A 26,505-nucleotide genomic window follows, 5' to 3' on the forward strand; every position below is an offset into this window, starting at 1 on the left:
CACTGGGCTGAACTCCCCATCATTTGAGTGTCTAACACCCCATCTCCAGCCCCTCATGCCCTCTATGTCTCTCCTCAGGGCCGACCCGGAGAGCCAGGACTCGACGTAAGTTTTGTGTGATTCACTGTGAGTGCCTGGGCCCTCGTGTTGTTGCCATGCATATAGCTCAACCAAGTTAGCTCAAGCATGGCCCATCCCAGAGGATGCTTCGAGCTGGTTCCCCTGTGTCCTTAGTGCAGAATCCAGCGACATTCCCTGGAGTGCTCTGGGGATGTATGATAGGCTGACAACAAAGGGACAGCAGAACACTGATGAACTTGATGCATGAGTAGAGAAAGGATGGATGAGCTAAGGATTAGCAGATGATAGAGGATGGACAGAAAGACAGACTTATGGACAGGCAGACAATGGATGATGGCTGAAGAAATGAATGGATAGTGACTGAAGGGAGAGAATGATGAAGAGATGGCAGGGAATGGATTAATGGATGGATGGATAGATGGGTGAAAATGGATTAATGGACAAGAATGATAGCTGAGGGATGATGAGTGGGTGAGTGGATGGATGGATGGGTAGGTGGATGAGTGGATGGATGGGTGGATGGATGGATGGGTGGGTGAGTGGATGAGTGGGTGGGTAGGTGGATGGATCAGTGAGTGGGTGGATGGGTGAGTGAGTGGGTGGATGGGTGGATGAGTGGGTGGATGGATGAATGATACGCTGTAAAAGGGAGGTGAGGAGAACAGTAAGGAGGCTGCTGCAATGCATCTGTGACAGTGATGAAACCTCGGTTAGGGTGGTATTGTGACAAGGAGACAACAGGAAGCATTAGCTTGATGTTGATCACATCAGACCTTCTTTGGTAACACAACCTAAACAAAAGAAATATTTCAAACTTGCTTAAAATGACTCACTTAAAAGTCTAGGGATTAACCACATGTATCCAGGGCACAGCCATGTCAACACCACCCAGCCCTCTCCCTCTCTGGTCTTTGCCTTCCAATTGTGGAAATCAGCAGAGATCTGGTCCAGCCAGCCCCTCCAGACAAGTAGCTTCCTGGACCCAAATACAGTGAGATTTACTTCCCCCTCTAGCGGTGCAGAGCAAATCTCTTTGGCTCTCGTTAGCCAACCCTGAGCCATCGTGGGGTATAGGAGTACAGCTTCCCCTCTGACCAGGCTCTATGCCCTGTCCCCTGGAGGTAGTAATGAGAGGGAAGGAGGAGTCTTGAGAGGTTATGAGGCAGGGAAGGAGACTGGGATGCAGGGCTGCTAGTCCACTAGGGTGTGCCCTAGACTGTAAGAAGAGAGTGCTAGGGGCTGGAGAGATGGCTCAGAGGTTAAGAGCACTGTCTGCTCTTCCAGAGGTCCTGAGTTCAATTCCCAGCAACCACATGGTGGCTCACAAACATCTATAATCAGGTCTGGTGCCCTCTTCTGGCCTGTAGTTGCATACATGCAGGCAGAAAGCTGTATGATGTATACATAATAAATAAATAAATGTTTAAAAAAGAAAAGAAGAAGAGAGTGCTATTGCCATGGTGAGCATGGGCCAGGAAGAGAGGGACCAGCCAGGTGCCTGGGAGAGTCACCTTCTACTGATGTGACAGAGCTGTATAGTAACCCTGCTGAACCCCATTCAAGTTCTGGGTCCAAGGCTAATGGGATAAAGCTCTCTGTGGCTTGGAGTGGCTTCATCTGCTTCCTAGAAGGTCTGGAGCTCAGTGTGGCACCTAGGACCCCTGCCACTTTCTCTACCTACCAAGTCCCAGCCCATTTCCACCCAGCTGGATGGTGACCTTGTTCAAAAGATTCCAGTGGTACCTACCCCTTGTCAGAACAGCCTATCTATAGTCCTGCCATGTCTGACTCATTCATCTGTACCTGAGTAAGACTTTCATGCCCACTCCATAGCCTGTCCCAGAGACATATGGGAGGAAACACATCAAATCCTTGTCTGTTCCAGCATCCAGCCTGCAACCTGCACCCTACTGGATGCTTGGACATTAGAATAAGAGATGAACGTAGAGGGCACTGAGCCAAGGGCAGAGGGCGCAAGTGACCTTTTCTCAGTCCATTGAAGATGGCCGACCAGATGACTTCTGTGGGTTTCCTCTGTCCCAGCCAAGTCTAGGCCAGGACCAGCTGTGTCTGGGTATGGCAGGAGGAAAGGGCCCCTCTCCAGTAGCTCTGCCCCCCTTGGGGTTTCTAGCCAGGAGCAGAGCTGGGGGCCCCAGCTGGTACCCAGCAGGCACATAAACTGACGACCAGAGCTTGGCAGTTGGTGCCAGTTATGTGTGGATGAAGGATGATGATGGGTGAGAGAGGAGCAGAGGCATCAGGTCCCAGAGAAGTGGGCTCAGCTCCCACTTCAGGCTTAACCTCTCATCCATCCATCAGGGTTTCCCTGGACCCAGGGGAGAGAAAGGCGACCGAAGTGAACGAGGAGAGAAGGTGAGGGGGAAGGGAGGAGGAAGATGGGACAAGCAGGTGGGGAGGTGGGGGCTGGGCCTAAAGCTGCAGATTCTGGTTGCTGCTGGGCCCTAAGGCATCTCACTGAGAGGTGGTGGAGGGGTCCCAAGCCCAGCAACCATAACCACCCTACCGTCTCCTCCTTTTACAGGGGGAGCGAGGAGTTCCTGGTCGGAAAGGAGTGAAAGGCCAGAAGGGAGAGCCAGGCCCACCAGGCCTTGACCAGCCATGCCCTGTGGTAGGTGTCTCAGCAGGTAGGCCAGCCGTAGGTACCATAGCCAGCATCACAGCTCCTTGTGCTGTGGTCCTGATACTCCAATCAGCAGCTGTCTGTAGTGACGGAGGCCTGGCCAGTAAGCACTTACCACCCCAGGTTACTGTCTTCTCTTTACTCAGCCTCAAGGCAGAGATGACTTGGTCCATCTTGGGCCAACCTTGGGTAGGGATGAAGAAAATCCAGGACAGGAATAGAACTGGTTTTTCCTAGCATCATCAATAATTTGAGGGTACCCTGGGAGGGGGCTAGGGGCAGGGAAGGGAAGCCTAGCAGACAGACAGATTTGGCAGGGACAAAGTCAGTGTGTGTCGGACCCTCCTCCCCAGCCCTGACCATAGGTGCCTAAGATCTCACTGGGGTCTGGCTTCCTCTGAACTGTGAGATGGGACTCCCTCGGTCACTGGGAAAGTCAGGCCACTCTGCCCTCCCTAGGTCTCTCTTTCCCCTCTCATACCTTTCCCTCCTGTATCTTCTCTTCCACTGACAGCCTAGCCTCTTCCCCAATCCCCTCGGTAAGCATGCAGCTCCTTCCTTTCCCACTCCCCACTTACCTGTCTCACTTCCTGCTGGCAAAAGCTCTTGAAAGCACACCAAGCCCGGCAGTGAAGCTCTCAGTTCAGTTCCTAGTTTTCTAGAAAGCTGAAGGGTTTACCTATCAGGGTCTCTCCGTGGTGCTCAGAAAGGACAGGCAAATGGAAGAGCTGGGTCTCCATACTAAACCATCCAGATGTTCGCTCCCAGGCAGGGCTTTGAGAAGCAGGCAGACTGGCCCCATCAGGGACCTCTGCTCAGTTTCCTGGCCTCCCTCTGTAACTCAGAGGGAGTTCAACCCTCTGTACCTTCCTCTCTTCCTTCCAGGTGGGTCTGGGATATTAATGCAAGGGGGAAAGCTTGTAATCCTGGCACTCAGGAGCTTGAGACAGGAGGATGGAAACATTGAGGCCTCAGCTGCCTTGAGACTCTGTCTGAAGCACAGGCAGCCAGGACTGAGGGCATGGCTCAAACAGTAAAGCACTTGCCTTGCATGTATGAAAACCTGAGCTCTATTCCCAGAACCCACATGGAAAGTTAGGCATGGTGATGTGTGCTGGTGTGGTAGACACGGTCAAATCTCTGGAGCCCACTGGCCAGCTAGCCCCGCCTACATGCCAAAGTTCCAGGCTGACACCTTGTCTCAAACAAAAGATAGAAGGTGCCTGAGGGCCTGATTCATTCTCTCTCTCTCTCTCTCTCTCTCTCTCTCTCTCTCTCTCTCTCTCGCATGCACGCACGCACGCACGAACGCACGCACGCACGCACGCACGCACGGTGGGCATACACACAGCTGCGAGGGTAAAGAAGCCCAGTCCTGCTTCCACAAAGCCTGGACCCAGACTTCCTCCAAGTGAGTAAGCCTTTGTCTTTAATACAGGAACAACCTCGATGTGGAGGCAAGCAGGGGGCGCCAGGCTCCCTGGGCCTTGTGAAGGGCATCAGGCCCTGCCCTGTGGTACGCAGTCTGGCTGCTGTGTGCTGTGTGTGCAATGCTGGACCTTTGGGGATGCTTTGGGATGCTGGTTCTGCCCCCTGTCTTCCTCACTTCTGCCTTCTGGTGCATTCTAACCCTCTTCTCCTCTCCCTGTCTTCTGGTCCCCAAACTGTGCCCCAGCATGTACTTGGAAGGGGCTCGGGGTGTGTCCCATGCATTTTCCCTCTACCTGTGCTTTGGGACAGAATGGAGTATTTATGCCTCAAGGTCTCCCAGGGACTTTTTGTTTGTTCACCAGCTCTCCAACTCTCCAGGTCACCTGAGGAAATCTACCTGTTTATGGCCAATGGTTGGGTGGACATTATTGGGATGTCCAGTCGACCCACCTCTAATGCCCAGAGTTCACCCTGACAGCATTGTCTTCCTTCACTCTCTCAGACATTCCCGCCTAAAGTCTGAAAAGTCTCGGGCCCCCTGGGAGGCAGGAAGCCTTGTACCCCTTCACAGGACCAGGTCCTCTTCTGGCTGGCAAGTGCCTGGCGTAGTGCTCATTATGCCAGAGCGTCCCGTTTCTGCCCACTAGTCAAGTATCCCCACAGCACACCACGGGAGGACAGAACGAGCGCAATGAGGGGACATTATGTCCTCAGACAGACAAAGGAGATTCCCAGCCCTGCCTCCATGGAGTTCAGTGGCTTCGAGTAACAACTGCTTGGCTACATCTCCCTAAAGTTCCAAGAAAGGGGTGGGGAGGTGGGGGAGGCATTGAGAGACCAGCAGCCTCTCACTCCTGTCACTTAAACCTTCTTCTTTTCCAGGGCCCCGACGGGTTGCCTGTGCCTGGTTGCTGGCATAAGGTACCTTACAGGAAAGGGTCTCGAGGGTGGGCCCGGAGGAGTTGGGATGGGAGAGTTAGAGGGTCAGCGAGGACCATGGAGGACCAGGCACCACCATGAAGAGGTTTGAGTCTCTGCACTGCTGTCTCACACAGTGACTGCATAGTCATGTTTCCCCAAGATGTTTGTGACTTTGTGGTCATAGGGCCAAGGCTTGGAGCTTGGTCCTGGCTGATGTCTGCCTCGCTGGCCCATCTGGATCTTGGTTGGCATTTGGCCCTGCCAGTTCAAAACCATCAGGGGGTTTTCTGAGACTTATTTTAGCTGCCCCACTGAGAGGGGCCTGGAAAGGAAAGGGGGGGCTATGCTTGTTCCTGAACACATCAGCAGGGTAGAAGAAGCTAGTGGGGACCACAGGATCTCCCTAGGTTCCTCCATCACTTTCCATCTCTCCCTCCTTTTCCAGTGATCCTCGGGCATAGCCCCCAACCTGTACAGATCCGTTTGGATGTTTTTAACTCGTGTAAAAACAAAACAGTAATATATTGAACTTCTTTATGGGATGCGCCAACTGTGTGGCCTTGTAAGATTTGCAAGTGTGCCAACCAGCCCCTGGACCATCTGCACAGGAAGCCGGCAGGAACGCAGACAGGCTGGCTGCTCTGGGGAAACTTGTGTTCGAAGGCCCCCGGCAGGGCCTGGCTTTCCCAGGGAGAGGACGAGGGTGAAAACGCCTGGCTCAGGTGAGGATGGACAGACTCCAGGTCGGGCTTACAATCACCTGATTAGCAGAGACTTACAACAACTGTCCTCTGAAACCCCACTGCCCCAACTTCTCACTGTCCAACGACACCCCCTTGGACACCTGCTGTACCCTCTTGCTTCTGGACTGTGCCACAGGCAGCTGCACTGGGACCCTAGGTTTAACAGGGCAGGCGAAGATTCCTAGAGTCCAGCACTTGGGGAGAAGGCAATGGAAGAACCCAAGAGGGCCTTGCTCCACCCAGTTCAGTAGGCTTCCTGACACAGGAGCTTGTACCCTCTTCAGACCTTGGGAAATGGCAAGACTCTGTGGATACCTCACTGGCAGGCAGCCCAGTGAACCCTGACTGTAGGGTGAAGAGGCCATACCCACTAGTTGGTACTTCCTGTCTCCTCACCCAGAGCAGGAACAGGAAGTGGCTTTGTCAGCCCAAGGAGACAGGCCTCCTGTTCAGAACTTGTATCTCACTGGCCCCAAGTCTCTGACCTAGACCTCTGGTTAGCCTGACAGAAACAGGCCCCCTAGTAAATGACCCTGAAGGCTGGTCCCCCGGCAAGCCTGAGCAAAGCACCTGTGACTGAAACCCCTGCCCTCTCTGGAGAGGCTTGAACACCTATAACGAAGTTTCCTAGCTCCTGCTCCATCACGGCCTCACATCCCTCTGCATATAAAGGCACCATGAGCAATAAACCACAAATGTGCGTCCAGTATACCTGTCCCTACAGACTTCCCTGATCACCTCTGGCTGAGTTTCATTCCGATGGTTCCTGGCAAAGGGGCTCTCCCTGGGGGGCACACCCTTCCTCCAAACCAGGGGATATATTCAGGGTAGGAGGATGCAGGCCCAAGACCTGGACGCACACATGTCAGCAGAATCCTGGGACCAGTCACATCCTGTCACTGAGCCTCTGTATTCCCTTCTGTTATGCTCAGCAAGGACACCCTAAAATGTCCAGTCTGTCAATTCTAGGGATTCGGAGGTTCGCCTGACTAGGCCTCATGTAGACTCTCCCTCATCTGTCTGTCAGCTAGGATCCCAAGGATCATGAGCGACACCTACCTACCTGTGACTTTTCTGCACGGCCTGGGCTTCCTCACAGCATGACAGCAGAATCCCTAGAAAGCTGTATCACCCCATATGACCAAGCCTTCAAAGTCACATGCTGCACTTCCTGCCAGAGCCAGAGGCTCACCCCAGTTGAAGTAGAAGACAGCCCTGCCTCTCAATGAGGAAAGTGTCAATGTCATGTTTAAATGAGAAAATGTGGGAGAGATTTCACTGTAGCCCTCAAAATTAAAATAAAATAAAAATAAAATCAGCTCTCTTGTAGTGCAGGCTAGCATTGAACTCATTACGTAGCTCAGGATGACCTTAAAGTTCTGGCCCTCCAGTCTCTACTCCCAAGTGCTGGAATTACGGTTGTGCACCACTGTGCCTGACTTAGACAGTGCTGGGGTTCGAACCTAAGACTTTCTGCCTGTTAGGCAAGCACTTAACCAAAAAAGCTACAGTTGGCCCTTGTTACAGCATCTTAAGTGATGCCTCCTGCCACTCATCTGTAGCATGGGACAGTAATACTCAAAATTCAGATGTGGTTCAGTAAGATTCAGATTTATGGAATATACACAGAGAGCCTAGGACCAGTCTGACAGCCCAAAGTACCTATGGCTGGCTGTCCTCACTCTATCTGCTCTAAGACCGAGTAGTGACCACAACCCCGCAGAGTGGACCCATGTCTCCCTCTCTTGTCCTTACGGCAACCTGAAGAAAGATGCCCAACAAATGTGCCCATTTTCATAGCTGACAAAACCAAGCTCTTTGTGTGCAGAAACAAACAGGAGTGGCAATAACAGTGTCTCTGTCCCCTTCCTCCAAGGGCAGAGATGCAAGGAGGGCCACACTCCCCAGACCGTACACATACACATGCATTCCTTGCTAAACAGAGGCCCAGCCACACACAGGTGACGTCAAGATCGTACCTCTGTCCCCCTGAGGAGCTGGCAAAAAAATCTCAGCAGACCATGTTCTCTGCCACACTTGGTCAACTGGGAAACCAGAAATAAGAAAGGGGGAAAAAAGAGAGAGAGAGACAGATGTAATGGGCAAGTTGACTAAGGTGGCTGGCTCGCTGGTGTCAATGCCTACTTTGGAAATGCAGCATAGCCTCCCAAGCCCCTCCCCCCACATTCTACAGTTAGCAAAGTACTCTAAAAACAGCATTATTTGATCCCCTTATCAGTCCTTCGAAGAAAGGAAAGGGGCTGCAGGGGTAGGTGTCACTATGTCCATTTTGCATATAGGAAATCTGAGGCCTGCAGTGGGTAGTCATCTGCTCCGGGATACACAGTCAGGCTAGAGTGACAGGCTTTGGACTGAACCCATGCTCTTGGAGGGTTTTTCTTTAGACTTGTTTGGTAACCCATGGAATATGCCCAGCAGACCCCTGACAATGGCTGGACAACGAGTAGAGCCTTCTAGAGGATGAAACCATAAGTTCTCCTTTTCACCTCTCAGGCTGGCTGCAATGGGCTGTTCTTGGCCCATTACTGCCTCCGTGTGGACTCCTACCTTGTATCCTTGCAAATGGACACGCAGAGCCACTGAGTGTCTATGCCAGCCTGAAGTGAGGGCTTTTGTTCAAGAAGAGTTTGTTCAAGATCCAAAGTGAGACACTGGGGAGTGCCCTGCCCCACCACTGAGCCTCAAGGGCTGAGAGACCTTGGTTCTCCCTACCAAGGAGGCCAGTTTTCTGTAAGGCATCTAATTCTGGAAGGGCGGAGTCTGTTTACTGAGTCCTTGACTATTTCATGATCCGTAGCCACTAAAGAAAGCACCAGGATGACTGTCCCCGTGGACAGATGGCTCCAAGGCTTGAGAAAAGCTACCATACTAGATTTCCTGTCCTTAAAGGAGGCTTTGAGCTGTCACAGGATTGGGGGACACTCCTGGCGTTCGGTAGACAGTCAAGGTTAACTTACACCTGAAATCCAGGACACTGGACAGGGCCAGTGGTGAAGCTGCTCACTGTGAATGCCAGCTGAGAAAACCCTGCTCTCCAATCACGGGTTGGGCACGGGGTATGTTTGTTTGCTTCTTCAGAAAGTGTCTCAATGCATAGCCTAGGCTGGTCCCAAAGTTGCAGTTCCGCCTCAGCTTCCCAAGTGCTGGGATTACAGGCTTGCACCACCATGCCTCCCCCCACACACACTGTATCCAAGTCTTGCTCAGTCCCTTCCTCCTCTCAGCCTGTGCCCTCTTGGCCTCCAGTGTTGCCTTGAAGAGCAAATGCCAGAACCAGAAAATGGAGAGAGGACCTTTAGCATGGGGCCTTTTCTAAGCAGGAAGATGGACTCTTAAATAGGTTTATAGTTAAAACTATGAAACTCTGGTCAGTTTGGGAAGACAGAAGGTCTCTGTGGCTGGGTGTTGGTGACAGGATGCAACATTGAGAATATACTAATGCCACTGAATTGTACCCTTCAAAAATGGCTTGTTTTTTAATGTATGTTTTACCACAATAAAAACAAACGAAAAACCACAAGAATATAAGGCTGTTCTTTAATAAGTGCTGTAAGCAGTTCGCAATTTCCTAGGGAAGAGAAGAAATAAGGTACTGGAGAATGGGGCAGAGGGCTGGCATGTGAACAAGACCGCCCCAGCCTGCTGAGGGGCATTCCCGCCTTTGTTCCCCGGTTCATCAAGGCAGTCAGTCCCAGCACTCAAACCCTGAGGGAGTACCTCTGCTCTCTCATCTCCGGGACCACAGAGGTCTCTTGTCATTCAGGAGTCCAGGAAGACCTCTGCAGCGGGCCTATTGTGTGCAAAGCCCCTTTCTTTCCTGGGCCTGTTTCCTGCACAGTACATAAGAAAGGACTCAGAAGTTTTCAAACCCGCTTCCTATCTGCCCAGTGCAAAATTCTCTTCGTGTAGCGACTTGTCAAGTTTACCCTGTCTGGCCCTAGCAAGAATCTCTAGAGACCTCCGTGGTCTGCCCCCACAGTGGCACCGAGCTCTCCAGCGCCATGCTGGGAAGATCTTTGTCCTTCCAGGGTGCCAGTATTTACCCTTACAGGGCGTGACATTTTAAGCACAGAGAAGGCAACCTGCTCGGGCGTGCCCCATAGTTTAGAGTCCCGCTCCACCCGGCGATCTGGGGACACATTCTTGGGAGAGAAACCTCGGGGGTGGGAGAGAAGGGTGAGGTACGACCCTGGATCAGCGCAGAGTATCCGCCCATGATGACGTGAACCACAAGCGGTCATGCCCGCAGTTGCTTGAATTATTCCAACGCCTGGGATGGGAGCTCCTGGGGGCGGGTCCAGCACTGAAGCCCCACCCCAGAGCCGACGTAGAGGGCGGGGCGGGGCCAAGCGCGGGGCGTCTGGTGACTGACTGACCGCTCGGCGCCATGGCCGCGGACCGGCGCGCCAAGGCCGCCACTCTGGACCTGAGACGTCGGCTGCTCAGGTATCGGGTATGGGCTCGGAAGGCGTGTATAGCGCCGGTCCCGAGTCCCTGACTTCGCCGCCTCTCTCAACGTACGAGAAGCGACCGAGAACTACCCGGCAACTCCGGGGTGTCCCCTGCCCCTTAGAATGAGCTTTGCCCCTGGCAGCCACCTGCATAAGGAATTGGGACTGACCTGGGGTGGGCAGTCGTGTCACAGGGAGGGTTAGAGGAGATCTGCTCTTGGCCTGTGAGGAGAACCCTCGGTGCCACGTGGAAAAGAGCTTATGGCTGGGGCTTACGACTGGAACTAGCTAGCCACCACTGCCAGGGACAGCAGGGCCACTGGGATGGCAAGGAATGTTTAGGGCTGAGATGCAGCTCCTAACAAGGAGCTTTGTTTGCTTCAGGAAGCCATTCTGAAGCCTTTTCCATAAGGCTGACACCAGAAGCTGATGTGTGTGCAAGCAAAACTGAAGAGGGCCACCAAGGCTTAAATAGTTTTGTCTCAGCAACTTTCTGCCCCGTCCTGTTCTCTGGAATGGGGAGGCAGGGAAGTTACACCGTGTCCTGCAAGCTTTTGTCCATTCCAGAATCAGGAAAGAGTGCAGGGAGCTGTAATGAGTGTTCACCCTTCAGTCTTCAGACAGGGCTGTCCATTCTTTGCCTGTCTCCACAGCTCTTCCTGCAGACTCTTTTTTCCTGAGAATCCTGTTAAGATTATCCGAGGCCAAGGGCAGTACTTGTATGATGAGCAAGGGCGAGAGTACCTGGACTGCATCAACAATGTGGCTCATGGTCGGTATGATGCCTCCTCACCCTTGGTGAGACAGGAGAGGAGGCTGAGGCCATAGATCTGACTGACAGCCTGGGTTCAACAGAACTGACTTCGATGCTTATGAGGGGACCCCAGTCTTTGTGAAGTAGCCTGAAAAGACTCCACACCATAGCTGTGCCAAACTAAGCAGGAATCAGAGGTTCACGTGCTAGGGTCCAAGCTGCATGTGGACCTCATAGCAAATTGGGCATGTAGCCTACCCATCCATGACCACAAGTGTAGCTCGGCCCTGTGCAGGGTGATGACAACAGGCCTTCACTCTTACTGACTACAGTAAGAGCAACAGGAAACTGAAGTATGAATTCAGCCAAGTGGGGCCACAGTTGATGGAAGAAAGGGAGACTGTGCGCTAGAAGGCACATTGCAGGCAGATGAAGGTTAAAACCCAGGACTCTCCCAGCACTCAGGGGACAGAGGCAGGTGGATCTTAAGTTAATGGCCAGCCTGGTCTGCATAGCAAGTTTCAGGGACAACTAGGGCTTCACAGAGAGACCCTGTCTCAGAGAGGAAGAAATTACTTAATCCTGAGCCTTGTTGGTAGTGACTCACTGCCTGGTGGGCGTTGTGTGTAACTGTTAATTATTGCTAACTTGCTTTGACCGTGCTTGGCACAGGGTGAGCTCTTACTATGCTGTTCCCATGGCTGACCCTCTGACTGGCCCCCTCCAGCCAAGAGTCTTAAAATACCTCTCTAAAAACATGGGTTTTCTAGATAGCATTTCTATGGGACCCTCTTTTCCTTCTGCTGGACTCACTTCTCAAGACCTTCCATTCCAGAATCATCATCTCTGTGCTCCCCCACCCCCACCATTAACTCCCATCTTTCCAGCTCCCCGGGTGGGTTTGCAGATGGAGTGAGGGGGAATCTGGTGGGTCCGGCTGAGTGAAGTCGGCCACATGATGGTGATGCCCCTCTTGCAGTCGGGCACTGCCACCCTACCGTGGTCCAAGCTGCACATGAACAGAACCTGGTGCTCAACACCAACAGCCGATATCTACATGACAACATCGTGGACTATGCCCAGAGGCTGTCAGAGACCCTGCCAGAGAAGCTTTCTGTGTTTTATTTCCTGAATTCTGGGTAAGTAAACAGACATCATGCCATTGAGAAGAAGTTCAAAGAAGAAAGTCATCCATGTGGGTGCAGCGTAGAGAAGCTGCCTGGCAGAGTGGACCCAACCTCAGTCAAGGCTCCTGAGCTTCTGGGTTGTAGATCCCAGAGTCTTTTCTGTTGGCTCTCATATCTTCCTTGGTAGAAGACACCATCACCTCCCTTCTAGGTGTTGGGTAAGAGTTAGCAGACTCTGGGAAAGGATCCAGGATGGTAGCCAAGTGGGAGGAACTGTTTTTATCTCTATACCACTAGAGGCCAGGCAGTAGTGGTACACTCTTTCAATCCCAGCAGAGGCAGGTGGGTCTCTGTGAGTTCAAAGCCAGCCTGGTCTACAGAGTGAGTTTCAGGACAGCCAAGGCTACACAGAGAAGCCCTGCCTCGGAAAACAAGAAACAGCAATGAGACACTAGAAAGTACTAGGGTTGAGGGTTGGTTTTGTTTCTGCCTAGTGCTGATGAGTGTTTGATGTGTATCCTTAGTATCTGTGAGTGTTTGCCTGTGCACACACAAACACGCATGTGCGTACACATATATCTCTCCATCATGTGCATGCCTGATGCCCGGGGAGGCCAGAAGGTGGTTTCGAATCTCCTGGACAGTTGTGGGCTGAAAACAGGTCCTAGAGAAGACAGCTGGTGCTCTTAACAACTGAGCCATCTCTCCAGCCCTCAACCCCCATGAAAGGTTTTAATCAGGGAGATGATGCTACAGGATGGGAAAGCAAGACTGTGGAGTGTTGGGCACATGCACAGGAGTGACAGTGATGACAGAATCAGGAAGATGGTCATCACATCTGAAAGAGCATTCCAATAAGTAGCATCTGGGTTACAGTAACAATCTCAGGTGCCACTGCCACTTAAGTCTTGTCTCCTGAAGAACTTCCAAGTAGAATTTACCTTCTTCGTTTCACGATAAGGAAGGAGCCCTTACCTAGTGTGCAAAGGCTTTTCCATCCCTAGTCACACAGTACTAAACAGTTGGAGGGGAGGAAGAGCAGAGCAGGTTAGGGGACAGAAAAGCCTCTTGTAAGAACAGGAAACTGGGCACAGGAAAGGCGGCTGCTGCTGCCTCCCTCTACCAAGTTCCTTCTGTATGGATTCCAGCGACTTTACGTTGCTAAGTCTTGTGACCTCTCTGCCCGCTTCCCGGTTTCTTATCAGTTTGACAGAGCTGTCGTTCTCCCAACAGATGCTTTTTGCTCTTGCTTCCAGGCTCTGGTGTCTACAAGCTACCAGGGATGCTTCTCCCCTGCTCTGTGGGGCAGGTCCCCAGGCCCCTCCCCCCTGCTCTGTGGGGCAGGTCCCCAGGCCCCTCCCCCCTGCTCTGTGGGGCAGGTCCCCAGGCCCCTCCCCCCTGCTCTGTGGGGCAGGTCTCCAGGCCCCTCCCCCCTGCTCTGTGGGGCAGGTCCCACTCCTGTTTTCCCCTCTGTGATCTCATCTGTCTGCTTAGAATTAAATGTCATCCATGTGCTGGTGACTCAAAAATCTGTATCACAAACCCAGATGTTGGAGCTGGAGAGATGGCTCTGCAGTTAAGAACAGTGGCTGCGGGGCTGGGGATTTAGCTCAGTGGTAGGTAGAGCGCTTACCTAGGAAGCGCAAGGCCCTGGGTTCGGTCCCCAGCTCCGAAAAAAAGAACCAAAAAAAAAAAAAAAAAGAACAGTGGCTGCTTTTCCAGAGGACCCAGGTTTGATTCCCAGCAGCTATGTGGCCACTCACAACTCTCTACAATTACAGTTCCAAAGAATCCAACATGCACCTTCATGGACACCAGGCACACACACAAACAAAACACCCATACTCATAAAATACTTTTTTTTTTTTTTTGGTTCTTTTTTTTTTTTCGGAGCTGGGGACCGAACCCAGGGCCTTGCGCTTCCTAGGCAAGCACTCTACCACTGAGCTAAATCCCCAACCCCCATAAAATACTTTTTAAAAATTGAAATAAAGAAGTGGGGAGGCTGCAGAGATGTCTCAGTGGCTAAAAACAGCACTTGTTCTTGCAGGAGACCCAAGTTCAGTTTTTTGCATCTGTTATCAGATGGCTCACAGCCGCCTGTAACTACCTCAGCGCCCTCTTCTGGCCTCCTTTGGCACTGCACAAAACACCCACACAGACACATTCACATGAAAATAAAAGATGTGGTGGTGTGTCTCCCATGTGTTCCACTTAAGATTCTAAGTAGAAATCTGACCTCTGACAGTCATCTCCAACTTCACATATTCTTTTTTTTTTCTTTTCTTTTTTTCGGAGCTGGGGACCGAACCCAGGGCCTTGTGCTTGCCAGGCAAGTGCTCTCTACCACTGAGCTAAATCCCCAACCCCTTCACATATTAAAAAACAACAAAGAATTGCCTTCTCCTGGACATGTTGGCACACACCTTTAATCCCAGCACTTGGGAGGCAAAGGCAGACACATCTCTTGAGAGTTCAAGGCCATCCTACTCTACACAGTGAGTTCTAGGACAGGCAGGGCAACGGTGAAACCATAGATGATAGATAGACAGATAGATAGATAGACAGACAGACAGACAGATATAGATAGATAAATTTTAAAATAAAGAGCTGCTTTCTACCAATGCCTATGTGAGCTCTCAGTACCGGTTCTCCCTGATGCCTCTCTCTCTCTCTCTCTCTCTCTCTCTCTCTCTCTCTCTCTCTCTCTCTCTCTCTATCTCTATCTCTCTCTTACACACACCATCTACTTACTATCTTACCTGTGTGTGTTTGGAAGAAAACACACATGCATGCATGTATACACACATGCACACGAACACACCTCCAAGCTAATCTGCCTCCCCAGGGCTCTGACCCAGGTAGCCCCCGCACTTCCTCACTCCTACCTCATTTCCTTTAGAAACAGCCTCCTAAAATGAGGGCAAAGTTACATACTTTCTCTGCTCCATACTTTTTTTGGCTTTGCATGCTGCTGACGAGGAGACAATCCAGGCTCTTTCTCAGGCTCTGGAGTATGGCCCTGCATACTTTCCTGCCTCCATCTTCCTTGCCCTGGGTTCCTTCCCATAGTCCAGGATACCAAACAGAACAGATCCTGTGTGTGTGGTCTGTTCCAAAGTCCTAGAATCTTCCTTGGGATTTAGGGCAAGTATTACCTCTTGCAAATCTACCACTGGCCCCATTGTTATGACGGCTAGGGCAGTCATAACAAAAGGCTGCAGACTTTGGGGTTTAAGGAATAGAAATGTATTTTCTCAGGCCAGGCATGGTGGTGTGTCTTTAATCCCAGCACTTGAGAGGCAGAGGCAGGGGATCTTTGTAAGTTTGAGGCCAGCCTGGTCACACAGTGAGTTCCAGGACAGCTCGGGGCTATGTAGAAAGATTCTATCTCAAAAAGAAAAGAAAAATAGGGGGTTGGGGATTTGGCTCAGTGGTAGAGCGCTTGCCTAGGAAGCGCAAGGCCCTGGGTTCGGTCCCCAGCTCCGAAAAAAAAAAAAAAAAAAAAAGAAAAAAAAGAAAAATAGATGTATCTTCACGAAGTTCTGAAAATGAAAGGTCCGAGACCACAGTGCCCAGAGGGTCTGTGACCTGAGACCTTGCCCCTTACCTAGTGCATGACTGCTTTCCACCCAGGTCACAGGGTCTGTGCAAATGCCCCCATGTCTCTGGGAATCTAGGTCATTTCTCATGTATACATCATTCATATTGGGTTGACACTGCCCCAGTTGCCTCCTTTTTTTTTTTTTTTTATTTATTTTTTTTTAAGATTTTATTTTATTGTATATGAGTATACTGTAGCTGCCTTCAGACACACCAGAAGAGGGCATCAGATCTCATTACAGATGGTTGTGAGCCACCATGTGGTTGCTGGGATTTGAACTCAGGACCTCAGGAAGAGCAGTCGGTGCTCTTAACCACTGAGCCATCTCTCCAGCCCCCCAGTTGCCTCCTTTAAACTAACCTGTTTAGTTTAAAGGCCTGCTCTCCAAGCAAAGCTACATACAGTCATTTGGAGGTACTGTGAGTTAGAACTTCAGCATGGTAGTTTTAGAACACAGCTTACCCCATCATACCCCGTTACCTACATGAAGCTTCATTTGGGTCTCCTTCACACCCTATGCCCAGTATGGCACTTACAGAAATGAGCACTCTGTCTTCACTGTTTGGCTTTCAGAATCAAGCTCCGGTGGTGGCTCACAACTTTAATCCCAGCATTTGGGAGGCAGAGGCAGGTGGATCTCTGAGTTCAAGGCCAGCCTGGTCGACAGAATGAATTCCAGGACAGCCAGGGCTACACAGAGAAATCCTACCTTGAAAACAAAACAGATAGATGCATCCAAATGCAAGTTTCTAGAGGGCACCTTCTGTTTTCACCCTGCTCCGATGCAGCACAGAGCCAGTGGATGTTTGCCAAGGGAATGCATGGCATCCTAAGGATGCTCTCCGTGCTGGAAGGGTCCCTCCGACTTGGAAGTGCTTGAGTCTTCTAAGCCATGCCCATATTTTCTGTCACAGGTCAGAAGCCAACGACCTGGCCTTGAGACTAGCTCGCCAGTACACAGGACACCAGGATGTGGTGGTATTAGACCAGTAAGTACAACTCACTGCCCTGCTTCTCCAGAACCTGGGCTCCACAGGCCTGTGAGGGGTCAGTGAGGCTCTGACATTGGGCCCATAAGTGGGAAGAGGATGCAGGACACTGGAAGCCAGACTCCAATGACACCTCCCTGGAGGCCTTGTTGACAGCCCATCTTTCTGAGAAAAGCTGGAGAGTGAAATCAGGTCTACAGCACTTGGAGATCCAGCTGAGTCAGAGACCAAAGGGCATTAGAAATGAGTTAAGGTTTAGGATGTATGCTCCTACTTTACAGAGCAGAAAACGGAACCTAGAGTGGTCAGATGACTAGAACTGTGACGTGCCAGTAAATGGCCTTTCAGGAAGCCTTTCCAAGCCTGCATGCATTCTCAGCTCAAGGGCTCCGTTAGCTTTCCCTGTGTTTTGTACTCAAAAATGGTAGTCAACGCCACCATTTACAGGGCCTATGTCCATATCCTCCTTCTCCCTAGTGCTTATCATGGTCACCTGAGCTCATTGATCGACATCAGTCCCTACAAGTTCCGGAATCTGGATGGCCAGAAGGAATGGGTCCATGTGGTATGCACGCCCACCATCAGCAACAGGTCAGTTTCCATCCCCAAGCCTGGGTGACATGGCAGTGTCTCTCCCAACAGGCTCCGCTCCCAGACACCTACCGGGGACCTTACCGGGAGGACCACCCCGATCCAGCAGGGGCCTATGCCAGTGAGGTGAAGCATGTCATCAGCAGTGCACAGAAGAAGGGCAGGAAGGTAACCACACCTTGGCCTGAGCAGCTTAGTGAGACCCTATACAAAATAACTCTACATTTTTTTAATTATTTCAGTATTTTTTGTGTATGGATGTTTTGCCTACATGTATGTCTGTGCACCACGGGGGCTAGAAGAGAATGTTGGATCCCCAGGGACTAGAGTTATAGATGGTTGTGAGCCACCATGTGGGTGCTGAATATTGAATTCCGGTCCTTTGAAAAAGCAACCAGTGTTCTTAACCACTCCAGCTCCAAAACTTTTTTAAAAAGTCAAAAGAAGGGCGGGAAGCCTGGTATGGTAGCACATACCTTACATCCCAGCTCTCAGGAGGCAGAGGCAGATAGACAATTGAGTTTGAGGCCAGTAAACTCAACATAGGGAATCCCAGCCAACCAGGGCTGGAACTGGGGACAGGGGTGTGAGGTTGTAGCTCAGCATTAAGTGTTTGCATAGCACGCGTGTATATGACATGGACTCAATTCCAGTACTGGAAATGGAGCAAGAGGAGGCCCTGGTTTTCATTTGAGAATCTTGTGGAGAGGGGCTGAGGCTCATTAATGTCTGGCTGTTTTTTAACATAATAGAGACAGTATGGATAAAGGGACATCCTGTGTAATAACGGAATCCCAGGCCAGAGCAGTGTGGCTGTAAGGAGGTGCCTTAGAGGAAGTTACTATAGTGTTATGTAGTAAAAGGTAACATTTAGCCACTCAGGGTAAAGCAGAGGCAGGAGAGGAAGGACGTCCTGAACAGAAATGAGGCAGCGGGTCACATGAATGAGGCCAGGAGAGCAGACTGTGGAGTGAGCCTAGAAAGGCAGCCAGAACCCATAAGTCTGAAAGTCTACCTAAGAGCCTCAACAAGGAAAGTGAGGAGACCTAAGGACTGGCTGTTCTCTCACTCTCAGGTTGCATGGTGGATGTATTTTACTGCAGCAGCCTAGAAACAGGGACCATGGTGCTGCCCTTCTAGAGTAGTCTATGGGGAGTCTGTGGAGAGATAGATGGTAGTGTATATCTGGGAGACCAAGGCCTCTGCCTCCCCCACTGTGCTAGCAAATGGGTTCTCTAAGACAAAATGGGTTCTCTAAGACTAAAGCAGTAACCAGCAAATAAGAGTGTTTGGGAAAGGAGCAGTTAGCAGAACCAGATGAGGGTCCTTAATGCTCCACAAACACTTCTAAAGAACCAATTTCCCAAGATGGCTGTAGTGGAGCATGCCTTTAATCCCAACACTTGGGAGGCAAACATAAGCAGATCTCTAAGGTCAAGGCCAGCCTGGTCTACAGAGTGAGTTCAGTATAGTCAGGGCTACACAGAGAAAAACCAAAAGATAGAAGTAAATATAAAAGAAGCAATTTCTCATCCCATCAGCTGTCCAATGTGCCCGAAAGGCCTCCAAAGAAGCCCCAAGAGGGAACACCGTGAGAAAAATCACGCATGGGTCAAGGGCTGTAAGCCAGACGGATACGACCTCCCTGTCTGGGTCAAGGCATCCTCCTGAGGGCAGTATGAAAAACAGGAAAAGTGTCCACTAGGACAGCATCTGCAGTAGCCAGAGACAAGAGGTGGACTCAGAAATGTGACAGCCATGAGACATGTTTAAGGAAGGTGTAGGCAAAGATGGAGCCCCGTTTTTGTTCTAGGGAGAGTGAAGCTAGTGCTGGTTACCACATGAGGACAGGGAGAAAAGGTTGATAGGTGGGGGCAGGGTGCATAAGTGAATTTAGTTGACTGGAGCAAGCCCAAGTACAAGGGAAGAGAGGCCTTCAGAGGGTGACACACACCCTCAGATGTGACACAGCACCCAAAGGGGCATCGCCATATTGACAAGGCACACTGAACTCTGCCTCATCCACAGATTGCAGCCTTCTTCGCCGAGTCTCTGCCTAGTGTGAGTGGACAGATCATTCCCCCTGCTGGATACTTCTCCCAGGTGGCGGAGTGAGTAGATGGGCAGGCTCTGTCCAGGGGGGAGGCTGTAATTAAGTTTCCTGAGGTCAATTCCAAATTCTGACTACAGACTGGCCTGCCTGCCAGAAGTTTCTGAAACAAAACCCTTTAAGAAATAATGGCCCACTCTTGCTCCTTGTTCTTTCTCTTTTCCTCTCTTCCCCTCTGTCCCTTCTCTCCCCATTCCCCTCCCTGCTTCCCTCCACGTGCTCATGGCCTACCTTTACTCCTCTCCTCTTCTACTCTTCTTCTCTCATTAAACCTTTCCGCATGGGGAAAAAAAAAGAAATAATGGCCCAGGGAAGGCCAACCATATGCCCAAAGTGAGGCCTCAATTCCCAGGACTTCCCAGCTCCTGGTCATCTCTTACCACAGCTCTGCTGGCCATCTGTCCTCCACAGGCACATACGCAGAGCCGGAGGGCTCTTTGTGGCTGATGAGATCCAGGTTGGTTTTGGCCGAGTAGGCAAACACTTTTGGGCCTTCCAGCTGGAGGGAGAAGACTTTGTCCCCGACATTGTCACCATGGGCAAGTCCATCGGCAATGGTCATCCTGTTGCCTGCCTGGCCACTACCCAAGCTGTGTCAAGGGCATTTGAAGCTACCGGTGTAGAATACTTCAACACGGTGAGTAAAGTTGTAGGGCAGGCTCTATTAGTGAATGCTTCCGGGCTACTGCAGTACCCACCATTCCATCTTCCCGGAAGCTACAGCTAGGTCAAGTTTGTTTGTTTTTTATGTGAGAGAGAGAGACAGACAGACACAGAGACAGACACTGTGTAGCCCTGACTAGCCTGGAACTCAATATGTAGACTAAACTGGTCTCAAACTCAGAGATCCACCTACCTCTCTGCCTCTCAAGTGCTACAATTAAAAGGTGTATGCCATCTCACCTGGCCCGGGTCAGATTTTCTTTTAGTACTGTAAAACATCTCTCAAAATTATTATTAATCAGGGCTGGAGAGATGGCTCAGTGGTTAAGAGCACTAACTACTCTTCCAGAGGTCCTGAGTTCAAATCCTAGCAACCACATGGTGGCTCACAACCATCTGTAATAAGATCTGATGCCCTCTTCTGGTGTGTCTGAAGACAATGACAGTGTACTTATATGTAATAAATAAATCTTTTAAAAAATTAATATTAATCCAAATGAGTCAGATACGGTTGTATAAAACAAATAAAATACAAGAACCCCTTTTCTTCCAGCAGAAGCTGCCTACCTGTGGCAGAAAGCTTAAGAATGTGAATGAGGAGTCTTGATCTGCCTGGGAGACACAAGGTCCACACCATGTCATGGAGGAAGGATGGTTCCCTGACCCTGAGCAAAAGCCAAGGGCCTTCCCTTACAGAAGCTGACACACACCCAGCTTAGTGACTCTGAGACAGCAGATGCAGGATGAGAATAGGAACAGACCCTTGGCCAGAGCCTCTTTTTATCACAGAAACAGAAACTATGCAAAGCATGTGTTGTTTGGCTTTGCTTTGTCTTTTGTTTCAAAGTGCTGGTGAGCAACCCAGGCCTATCAGTAATGCACAACCACTCCACCACTGAGCTACTCTGACTCCCAAGGTTTCCTTCTCAGAGAGATGAGGTCTCAAGTACTACGTGGAAACTTTTCTAGTGGTCATTATAAAAGAACAAATAGAGTAAGATTCATCTGGACAAGAGCAGGAAAGGACTTCTATAAAAAGCCATTTGAATTTTTAAGAAAGTCAGCATTTGGCAAGAGGTCAGACAGGCAATGAGGGTCACTGAGCAAGGGAAGTGGAGGCTTTCAGCTGACTTCAGTCTGTGCCTACATGACAGACAGCCTCTGCCATGGGTAGCCTTGATGTCGGGGAAACACATTTCTAGACTCAACTGTGACACTGAAGAACCTCACTTAGTAGACATGGTATGTCATGGTCTGCTATGAGAGCAGAAGGGACATCCCAGGCAGGAAGTGGACAGAGCTGAGGGCAAAGTGGAGACAGGAGTCAAGAGCAAAGTCTGTAGGTGAGCAGTGGTTAGCCAGCTACAGAGCAAGGCTTGTTACCTGGAAAAGGCAGATGGCCCAATGGGGCCTGACCCTGACTCCCCTAAGTGCAGAAGCTCAATTCAGCCCTTGTCTTGGTATGGCCTTCCTCCAGTTAACTGGGTACTTAGCTATTTCTACTAAGGTTTTTACATTTATTTGTATATGGGTGCATATGTGGCTACTCATGTAGAGGTCAGGGGTCATTGGTTCCTTCTAGGGATCTAACTTAACCAGTTTGGCACCTTACTGGCTTTATTTGTTTACTTAAACTCATGAGAAACTCACCTCAGATAAAAGATTAGGCTCCTAACCTTGCATCTATTCTGGTGTTTGTCCCATGTTTGGCTTTACAAACTCTCTCATAATGTATGCTAACTCTGGTAATTCTGCGCATTCGTCATCACCTAACAGTGTTTGTCACTCTCATTTTCCCTGCTAACGTCTACATGACTTGTTCATATCTACCAATGTGCTTTGAGGCTGTCCTTTGTCTTGTGAACACTGCTATTTTAAAAATTCTTAACTGTTTGTTCTCCAAGTGCAGAAAGATCAGTTACAAATTAACCCAGAAGTGGAACTGCTGAGCCCGAGGGTGTGTCCACACTCAGTTTTAGATGTTTTCCCCCCAGTAGTTCACAGGTCAAAACAGATCACCCCGGTGTATTGCTTGGAGGTTGTTGTGTGGTGAGACTCCTGCTAGGATGTCCGAGCTGGCCTGGCACTGAATGCATAATCCACCTGACCTGATGGCGAGCTTCCTGCTCAGCTCAGCACCCGGATTCCACGAGTGCACCTCCATGCTCAGCTCAAGGTTTTTCAGTCCAGGGATCCATGTGGTTTTGATATGCTGTTCCCTAAATTCAGATTTGTGAAGCATCCCTTGAGTTTTATAGTTTTAACAGATTTATTTTATGTACTTTGTTGTGTACCTGAAAGACAGTAACTTGCAGGAATCAGTTCTCTCCTTCCATCAATGTGGGTTTCTGGGATGAGACTCTGGGCTCTGGGCTGAGCCTTTCTCAGGCCTCTTTCTCAGGCCTCTTCCAGTTTACTGTCCATGTGTTCCCTCTTCTGTGAAATGATGGGGTCTTTTTTCCATTCCTTAGTTGCTAGTGCTTGTGGAAATTTCTGTGTATGTGCATGTCTGTCTGTTTCTGTATGGGAGGAAGATACCCATTTGATCACATATCTAGCGAGGTTAGTGCCATGCCAATAGTGTATGCTGTGATGTCAAGCCAGTTGGCAGCAGTCTTCACTTTCTATATTTGTGAGATACCACATGAACACTGTCAGTCATCTGTTTTTGAGATAGATCTATGTTAGAACTTAATAGACCAGGCTAGCTTCAAACTCAAGAGGTCCTCCTGCTTCTGCCTCCCAAGTTCTGAGATTAAAGGCTTGCACCACCATGCTACTTGGTACATTTTGCTCTTTACTTTGATTCCAGGGACCAAACTACTACCATCAGGCTTGCACGGCTCTCACTTAACTGAGCTCCCTGGCCATCAATTTTATGAAACCAGATGCATACCTTTATCACTCAGTTCTAGGCCACCTAGGACTACACAGTGAAGTCCTTCCTCAAAAAATAAAAAACTAGACTTTAGATGATCAGATTTGTCAAGTTGTATGTGGGCGGTGGTGGGGTGACTATTGCTTGTGCTTTAAGGAATCACTGCTTAACCTCAAAAGAAAAACAATCCTATATAAAAATAGCTCCTACTATTCTAGGTGAGAGGGACTTACAGTACAGTTGAATACCTACAGGGCACTGAACATCTTGTCCAGCGTATGGGAATGCTTCTGTTTGTCTACAGTGATGTTAATGGGCTCAAAGTGTGCCTCAGTGGTACAGCACATGTTAGCAGGTGAAAGGCCTTTGGTTTGACTCCAGAACACAAGACATCTTAATTGATCAAGGCAGTGCTAGAGCCCACATACTATGCCACTAAACTATATCTGATCGGTTGTGTTTTGTTCTCTTCCTTCTCCTTCCTAACAATTACACACACACACACACACACACACACACACACACACACACACACACACACACACACACACACACCAAACCCACGATAGACATGATAGTTCAGTCCATAAAGCAGTTTGCTCCAGCAAACATGAGGACCAAGTCCAATCTCTAGAACCCATATAAAAAGCAAGGCTTAGTGGCACAGGCCTGTAATCTCAGAATGGCAGAGATTAGATTCCTGGGCTTGCTAGACATCCAGCATAGTCTAAGTAGTCTGCCCCAGGTCCTAGTGAGAGTGTCCCCAAAACCAAGATGGATGTCTCCGGTTAACATCCACATCCAAGGTTAGGCTGCCCTCTCACCATATGCACTCATACCTACTACACTACAACTGTTTGTTTGGTCTGGACCTATGTGGACCAGGAGATCCACCTGCCTCTGCCTCTTGAAGATTGCTGACATTAAATGCTTGCCACTAGGTCCCTTTTTAAGACAGGGTTTCTTCTCTGTGTAGCCTTGGCTATCCTAGAATTCACTCTGTAGACTTGGGTGGCCTCAAAATCAGAGATCCAAAAGCCTTTCCTTTCTGAGTGCTGATGTTAAAGGCATGTGCCAACATTGCCCAGTAGGCAGAAACTTTGTGTGGGCTGTTTTACCCATGTACCATTGGTATCCAGGAGCAAGGAGATAGGGCTGGACCAGTTCTACCTCTTCTAACTTACCTGGTTTGAAGAACTAGGAAGCCAAGTAGAGTTCATAGGGACCCCCTCACCTAAGAGACCATTTTTTTTTTTTTGGTTCTTTTTTTCCGGCCGAACCCAGGGCCTTGCGCTTCCTTGGTAAGCGCTCTACCACTGAGCTAAATCCCCAGCCCCAAGAGACCAGTTTTTAAAAAGCCCCAAGCATTAAGGCTTTGGGGGCCTGTGGCCTTTCAAATTGTCTTATTCATGATAATCCCATGGGATCACAGTCCATTGGCAGAGCATCTGACATTGTTGGGTTTTTTTTTGGGGGGGGTGGTGGTTTTTTTTTTCGGAGCTGGGGACCGAACCCAGGGCCTTGCGATTCCCAGGCAAGCGCTCTACCACTGACCTAAATCCCCATTTTTATCCCCTGGTTCAGTTTGGTGGCAATCCTGTGTCCTGTGCTGTGGGGCTAGCAGTCCTGGATGTCTTGAAAACAGAACAGCTCCAGGCTCATGCCACTAATGTGGGCAGCTTCCTTATGGAGCACCTCAGCCAGCAGAAAGCCAAACATCCTATCATTGGAGATGTCAGGTAAGGTTCTGGGGGCAACAAGCACACTAATACCTGCTGTCCCACTTTCCCACCATGGGATAAAGGTGTCTACATCTACTCTAGAAGGAACTAGGACTCTGAAGATCTCAGTCCATATCAAGTCTACTCCCCTCCAGTGTAAAAACTGGGTTGTGGCTGAGGTGAAGGCAGAAAAGGCAAGGACCATGGCTATAAAGATGTTACCTCCTTCAGGGGCACTGGGCTCTTCATTGGTGTGGATCTGATCAAGGATGAGACTCTGAGGACACCAGCAACTGAAGAGGCAGAGTATTTGGTCTCCAGGTACTTTTTCCACATTAAGTTATCCCAAAATGGGAAGCACTGAGTCCCCGTATAGCCTAGCACAATGAGCCTCCAGCCAACCTCAAATACCCACCTCTTCTCCTGTACCTACTCAACCATGAAACTCCCTGAAATCTGAGCATGCCTTTATTCACATTATAAAATATGTTCATTTACCCACTCAATAGTAACTGGCCTCAGCCAGCTTTACCACTCCAGTGAGGATCAGAGACTATAAATTCTAAGGTAGTTTAGAAGTCAGGGCCAGGGCCAGTGTTCTAATTGCAGTCACCCTAAGCAAGGGTGGGTATTGTCCTGGGTTTTGACCCCAAACCTTCTGACTCTAAGACAAAAACTGGGGATTCAAAAAAGAACATAATCACAATGAACAGCCTAGTAAAAGCACCAGTGGAAGGGGAAGCCCTTGGTCCTGCCCAGACTGAACCCCCACTGAATGTGATTGTTGGGGGGGGGGCAGTAATGGGGGGAGGATGGGGAGGGGGAAAAAAAAACCAATCATTTCATACCCCAGTCACCAGTGCATGGACTAGGTATGATAATGTAGAGCTGGATGGGCACAATGGTATGCTGGCCTGGACTATAATCAGAGCAATTAAAGTCTAGGCAGTTAGTAAAACCTTGTGAAAAAATGGTCATGGAAGTTGGGTGGTAGCAATAGTACATGCATTTAATCCTAGCACTCAAGAGGCAGAGGCAAGTCAACCTCAGAGTTCAAGGCCAGCCTGGTCTACAGAGCAAGTTATCAGGACAGCCAGAACCACATAGACAGTAGTAGGCTCAACACCAGTTAATTGGCAGTTACAGGACAGAGGACTAGGCCTATCTGTAAAGTATCTTGTTCTTCCAGGCTAAAGGAAAACTACATTTTACTGAGCACTGACGGCCCTGGGAGGAATATCCTGAAGTTCAAGCCTCCAATGTGCTTCAGCCTTGATAACGCACAGCATGTGGTTGCAAAGCTGGATGACATTCTAACAGGTAAACTTGATAGACTCCTGTCTAGTATGTATCAGGCCCCGGGTAACTAGAGCCTCCCAGCATGCACCAGGGATCCTAGAACAAGCCAAGTATCCTTAGATCAGAAAGCTCAGAAAGCATGGGCATTACCTACTTGCACTGACTAGACATGGGCATGACCACCTATGATACCCACATTTGGGTAAGTGGAATGGGGGAGGGAGACCACATGTTCAAGATACTCCTGGGCTACCTACACGTATCTTGAAACGAAGGAAGAAGAAAAGATGCCTTTGTGTTCAGCCCAGCAGTGGTGGCACACATCCTTAATCCCAGCCTCGTCTATAAAGTTCCAAGACAGCCAGGACTGTCAAACAAAGAAACCCTGTCTCAAAAAATTGACAGGAGCTTCACTTTATCTTCAAGATAGGCCCACCCTCACACTTGAGGCTAAAATGGATAGATGGCTGTAATCAAATC

General features: G+C 49.8%; 2 protein-coding genes across 15 annotated transcripts in view; both read left to right on the forward strand.

Annotated features, from left to right (window-relative positions):
• Window positions 1-6,526, forward strand: part of Col23a1 (collagen type XXIII alpha 1 chain) — a 286,953-nt gene extending 280,427 nt beyond the window's left edge. Inside the window, 5 exon segments of the mRNA NM_181636.2 lie at window positions 79-105; window positions 2,401-2,454; window positions 2,624-2,710; window positions 5,036-5,074; window positions 5,520-6,526. Coding sequence (NP_853667.1) covers window positions 79-105; window positions 2,401-2,454; window positions 2,624-2,710; window positions 5,036-5,074; window positions 5,520-5,522 — 210 coding nt within the window. The 3' untranslated portion in view covers window positions 5,523-6,526.
• A 3,625-nt stretch (window positions 6,527-10,151) lies between these two features.
• The window catches only part of Phykpl (5-phosphohydroxy-L-lysine phospho-lyase), a 31,651-nt gene continuing 15,297 nt past the window's right edge, over window positions 10,152-26,505 (forward strand). For 7 of the 14 annotated variants that reach the window (XR_010055102.1, XR_005489653.2, XM_063268225.1 and 4 more), the window contains exons 1-11: window positions 10,161-10,284; window positions 10,943-11,061; window positions 12,023-12,182; window positions 16,689-16,763; window positions 17,241-17,328; window positions 17,406-17,522; window positions 19,383-19,465; window positions 19,876-20,101; window positions 24,590-24,744; window positions 24,958-25,047; window positions 25,916-26,046. Coding sequence is in view for 12 of the 14 variants with exons in the window: in XM_063268225.1 (XP_063124295.1) it covers window positions 10,226-10,284; window positions 10,943-11,061; window positions 12,023-12,182; window positions 16,689-16,763; window positions 17,241-17,328; window positions 17,406-17,522; window positions 19,383-19,465; window positions 19,876-20,101; window positions 24,590-24,744; window positions 24,958-25,047; window positions 25,916-26,046 (1,303 nt within the window). In the remaining 2 variants the exon portion in view is untranslated. The other 7 variants (XM_008767648.4, NM_001128196.2, XM_063268226.1 and 4 more) reach the window with 7 other exon arrangements.

Source organism: Rattus norvegicus, chromosome 10 (assembly GCF_036323735.1).
Source record: "Rattus norvegicus strain BN/NHsdMcwi chromosome 10, GRCr8, whole genome shotgun sequence".
Lineage (NCBI taxonomy): Eukaryota > Metazoa > Chordata > Mammalia > Rodentia > Muridae > Rattus > Rattus norvegicus.